This window comes from Abramis brama (genome assembly GCF_963993115.1).
Source record: "Abramis brama genome assembly, chromosome: 11".
In the NCBI taxonomy this organism is placed as follows: domain Eukaryota; kingdom Metazoa; phylum Chordata; class Actinopteri; order Cypriniformes; family Leuciscidae; genus Abramis; species Abramis brama.
This window is the reverse complement of record NC_139973.1, coordinates 4550343-4556359: the sequence shown is the minus strand read 5'-3', so window position 1 is coordinate 4556359 and position 6017 is coordinate 4550343. Positions and strand designations below refer to the sequence as shown.

Here is a 6017-nt window from a genome sequence, read left to right as displayed (position 1 = left end):
TAACATGACCATATGACAGATTCAAATATAAAGACAAACTAAAATATTTTGTCAATAAAATACAATTATTATTATTATTATTATTGTTATTATTATTATTAAAGGGGTGGTATAATGCCCTTTTCACAAGATGTAAAATAACTCTCTCCCAATTTTTTGGAGAAGGCACTGCCTCCCTTTCCACCTTGGAGGAAACGCCCCTGCCTCAAACTGAACGCCCCTGCCTCAACAGGTGAACTTATTTTAAAAGGTCCTTTGGATCACAGGAAGATTTCAAGGTGTTCAAGCGTGTAATGCAGAAACCCTATTGATAGGATTTTCAAAGATCAGCATTCTGCCCTAAAAGTGATTGGGTAGACCAAATAGTAAATCGTAGAGACTTTAAACTTTGAGGGATGGAAGTTCAAAGCAAAGGGAGATATTTTATAGAAATCCCTTTTTAAGGACTACAACAAATGACTGATAGGAACTACACAACATTCCTCCAGGGTTAGTGACATCACAAATCCTAAACTTTACATAAACCCCACCTCGCAACAAAGGACTCTATGGGCCCTATCTTGCACCCAGCGCAATTGACTTTGTACACCGACACATGTATCATTCCTATTTTGCACCCGACACACAGCGGACTTTTCCCTCCACAGGCAGACGTCGGTAAATTGGGGAATGAACTTGCGCTACCGGGGGCGGTTCAGCGAAAAGAGGAGGCGTGTTCCGGCGCAAACGTTCCCTGGTTCTGTTTTGCAGTTCCAGAAAACAATTCCACCACAGACCAGAAAAAACCTTGTCTAAAGTCAGTGGCGCATTTTCAGTGGTGCGTTCAGATGCTATTTTAAGGGCGCATGCTTAGCAATAATGTAGCGTGTGCACAACACGCATACACTTTGCTTCTCTCATCTACACACAGACGCAGCAGTTGCCATTTTTGCAAACCATACATAATTACAAGGAAAAATATTCCACTTGAGGTAAATCATTGTGGTATCCATGAAGATGTGAAAAAATAGGCATAAATATAGCTTACAAATTTACCAAAATTATTATACACCTGTTTAACCGAAGCTAATTTGGGTGGGTTTCTCCCATCCCCATACAATGTCACTTTTCTGTCTTTTACCGCCCTGACGAGAATGTCGGTCTCCTCGGCTGTGAACCACTCCTAGCGTGCGCCTGGCAAATCCGCTGTTATAATAGCAATCCGCCATGGAACAAGCGCGCCTGCATTTAAAGGGAAAGTGAGATGATGTTCTGATTGGTTTATTTCACGTTATGCCCAAACCACACCTATGAGTAATGTAGCTACTTCAGACCAACCCATTTTAGATTTGCGCCCGAAAACCGCCCAACAAAGTTACTTGCGTTTCGCGTTTGATACTTACGTTTCTGATCGTTAAAATAGGGCCCTAAATTGCTCTGCTAAGAAGGAGCTGTTGAAGCTCCACCCTCTGTGCCGGGAGCAGTAGCTCATTTGCATTTAAAGAGCCCACACACAAAACGATGCATTATTGCTCACCCTCAAAACAGGACAATTTTAACATGCTATAAAAAATTATCTGTGAGGTATTTGTAGATAAACTTGCACATACACACTCTGGGGACATCAGAGACTTATTTTACATCCTGTAAAAAGCGGCATTATACCACCACTTTAAAATGGAGGAGGCACACACAAGTTTAGCTGTCGGATTTTTTTTTATGGCTTTTTTGGTCACTTATAGGCAGAATATTCATAGAAAACGACACATACTGTACATCAAGACAATATAAATATAAGTTCACTCACCTAGTCCTAGCCGATCACTTGAGGTAAAATCCAAAATCCATTCTTCTATCCTTTTAAATGTCCGGTCGTGAAGCTGATTGCTGTATTGCCTATATCCAACTTAGGCATGGAGTCTTCCTTCATTTTTAATTTGTAGCTGTTGTTTGAATGGTAGTTTAGTAAATTAGTTTGCGATCAAATATTTAATATCTCTACTCTCCATAGTTACATCAGCGGTAGCAGTTCAAACTAATATCACGTCATTTACGTCTCGTCGATGATTGGTTGATATACTGTACCAAGGGAAGATAGCCTCCTCTGCCATGTTACTTTTCTCAACACTCCTAATCGCTGAAATGAAATACTCGATGGTGATTGGCAAAAAAAATTACCAACGGAAGCACAGACTCGCGTTTCGCAGATTTGGCACATTCGGGGAAAAGCGCAGTGATTACACTTACAGAGGTGAAATTACTAACAATAAATACACATTCTGAGACATGAAATTAATAACTGGGAATTGTATTAACATTAAATCGTCCTTCAAAATGTTGGGTATACAGGCTGGGCCTCCCTTTCCTCCCCTGATGAGCTGCCACTGCCATCTATAACGTCACCGAGGCTCGCCCCAGCGATCAACAGTACGAAATCGCTCATAACAGCTAAACTGACACAGACTCAAGTGTCCTATATCGTCCTTGGTTCAAGACGAACAAAATGCACGTTGGTGGAATTTTGGGGTATTTTGGACTTTTTGAAAAAACTACTTTTGTGAACTAGTCATAGGTTTTTCACCCGACCGGAACCAAACCAGCTCAGAAAGATTCTCTGGAGTCTGATTGTTAATAATTATCAAAAAAAGAAAAAAAAGAAAAACTGATTCACATCCACGATTGGATGCAGAAGTGGTCGAGGCTACTTTTAGTAAAATGGCTATCACGCTTGAACAGAATGAGCTAATTTCACAAAACTCAATACACCTATGTACAGGCTCAGTCTGTAGTCGCGTGAAAAAGGAGGAAAAGTGGCGACTGGCCACTTGGCGGCACTATAAAATGAACAAACAAAACAAACAAACATGAAAACGGTTATAGCTAAACAACAGTCAGGTGCAAGGTATAGTTTCTGTCCAAGACATTCGTGGATTTCGAAAAATTCTGCCGCCGTCAGCCAATGAAGTTTGAGCACATATTGGACAAGGTCAACGGAGGCCAATCGGAACGAAACTCAGTGGGCCTGTTTCAATCATGGACAAAATTTGAAAGAAATCAGCCAGCAGGTGGCGCTATAGGGTTTTAAGCCTCATATATCACGCTCTGTTTCACACATACACACAATATTCATATCATATGTTAGAGCTCCTCGTTCTGAACAACTTTGACTTAAAAAATCTACTACTCTCAATCAAATCGTTCGTTAAATATTTGAGATTATTTAAAAAACCTACTTTTCACCATCATTTCACTGTATTCCTGTTTTATGCCTCTCTCAATATTACCAGCTGCTCACTCTTTCTCCCACTCCCCCCTCCCCACTCCCTTTCTTACTCCCTGACTGTCTCCTCTTCCACATCTAGAGTATTTAAACTTGTCAGTTTTTACATCTTGAGGCAAATCAGTCGATCATACAAGGTGGAAAGGTAAGGGCTCTTTGTTTAACATGCTTTAATACATAATATGTTGTGTTCATGTGTTGATAATAGCTTCTCACTCTTAAATATTCTGTTAAAAGTGTATCTATTTTATTTTCAGATTAGATGACACAGATGGAAAATATTCATCTCACTGCTTGATGGACAGAAAGTTGTGGACATCATTTGAAGGAAAAACAAAAACAACCAAAAAGCCAAGAATTTTTTTTTTCACACATAAAAGTCACAGAACTTTATGCCAGTGCAAAAGAATAATGAATTCTACAATTGTTCAGAGCACCAAAGACAGATATGAAGAAGCTTTTGCAAAAACTTTCACCACTGTTCTTGTCGGGCTCATAGTTAACTGCGTCAATGGAATATTTGTTTTCACGTTCTTCAAGAGTTCAATTTTCTACAATGATCCGAGATATATATTATATATTCACATGGTTATCAATGATATGCTCATGGTTTTTTTCAGTGTAAGTCTTTCTGTGATGGCTTATGCATGGCCAAAGGTTCCTTTCCCATTCTGTGTTACACTGCTAATAATAGTCTCAACAACTCATATGAACACTCCTCTGACTTTGGCCGGTATGGCCGTTGAACGTTACGTTGCCATCTGCAAACCACTGCATCACCATCAGATTTGCACAGTGCGCAGGACATACATCCTTATCTCTCTGATTTGGGGTGTAGGAGTTATACCTGGATTGGCTGACTTGATTCTCCTTTCAATTGTTCGTCCTTTATTTATCTTTACAACAGGTTCTGTCTGTAGCTCAACAAATGTTTATAGCACGCCATACCATGAAGAACTGAGCAAAGTTATGTATGGGCTTTACTCATCTGTTGTGTGGGTAATTCTTGTATTCACATATTGTCAAGTGCTGATTGCGGCCAGACGAGCCTCCACTGATAAATCCTCAGCAAAAAAGGCCCAAAGCACCATCCTGTTACATGGAGCACAGCTTCTGCTCTGTATGTTGTCCATCATTACTCCTATCATAGACAAGATTTATAGCCAACTTGTTCCTACTCTACGGTCAAAAATCACCTTTTTCAATTATCTTCTTACAAACTTATTACCAAGACTACTTAGCCCCCTTATTTATGGTGTTCGAGATAAACAATTTTTTAAAAACATGAAAGGACTTTTTTCATGTAGGTTACTTAATGTAAAAGTTGAATCAACTAAGCAGTGAGCTAAAAAGGTATCATCATATAAGCATCATTAGTAATTATTTTATTATTCTCCCTATGCAAAATATATTTTTAATAAGTGTTTTTCTCTTAGTTATTTTCTTATTCTGATTCTGTAATTATAACTTTTTGGCAAAGTGGAATTTAGAGGGAAAAAATCATGTTTGTAGCATTTAAAAAACTGTTGTATGTCTTACAAATAAACAGATGCATTGTCGCTCAATTACAGGCTTATGTTTTATGGAATATATCACAATTGTGAAATTACATCTGAGTGCTTTATTTGTTATTTTACTGTATATCACTTTTTTGGATAAATAAAAATAGTTCATCCATAATTTATTGTATGGTCTCAGTAGAGGACGTCAGGAATTATGTTTTCATTTGCAAGTCAATTCAGGTTAATTTTCTTCTCTGTAACTCTTACAACATAAATAAAAATGCCAAAAAACATTTTTTATTAATTTTTATTTTTGTATGCACACTGTATACACATGCCTTAATAGCCTGATTAAATACACAATTTGTATACAATAATATGTCTTCCCAACATTATGGTGCCAACATTATAGTACAAAAATACCTTAACTTGTCAAAGTTTTATATACATAATCCTGATGTCCTTTACAGAGGACTAAAATGATCTGTCTTGTAAAATAATTAAGAATCATAATGTGCTGTGAAGACTCGCCTAACATTTTCCCAGAATGTTTATTCGAGAATCTATTTGAAAAACAATTAATAATTGGAAAATAATATGCTTAATTCTTCTTGCTCTATACATTTTTCTCATTTACCTTAGGAAATTTAAACCCAAACATAACCTTTATATTGAAGTGTAGATTGTTCATTGTATTGTTCATTGTTTCAGTTTTGCTCAGAAAGTTGCTGTGGCAATCTTATAGGACTTTTTTTTTCCTCGATATATGATGGGGGAAAAACAGCGTGCACTGTTACCTTGTCTTGCTTTTGGTTTCAGCGTTATTCAGTTAAATGAACAAACATAAACATTATGTTATGTTATGAAAACACAAATAATCTTGTTCACTAGCCTGACTAGTTGTTTTTTTATTGTAATGGACTATTTATTTATTGAATTCTAAATCAGTTTTTCATATCACCATATTAATTTGGTCGAGTAGCCTCCACCCTCCCTCCCTCCCTCCCTCCCTCCCTCCCTCGCTCCCTCGCTTATTCTCTTTTCAAATGTGTATAAAAACTGGTCAGTTCACTTCTGGAGTGTATTAAACTGTAAAAAGCAAACTGTAACTGTGTTTTTTATTATTTTGATTCATACGAAAATTTACAATAACTGACCTGTATTGCATGCTCTACAAAAATCAAATCCTTTGTATTTCTATATCAGGTGACACATGAAAAAATCTTTGGGATATCAACTTTGATATCTTTGATATG

At 37.3% G+C, this 6017-nt stretch overlaps 1 protein-coding gene across 1 annotated transcript; it reads left to right on the top strand.

Annotated features, from left to right (window-relative positions):
- Window positions 1-3670: 3670 nt before the first annotated feature.
- LOC311092287 (odorant receptor 131-2-like) lies at window positions 3671-4603 on the top strand (the record flags this gene model as incomplete). Its single annotated transcript, XM_084128873.1, has 1 exon — window positions 3671-4603. One exon carries the CDS (start codon window positions 3671-3673, stop codon window positions 4601-4603), a length of 933 nt encoding a protein of 310 aa, XP_083984999.1.
- Between the last annotated feature and the right edge of the window lie 1414 nt (window positions 4604-6017).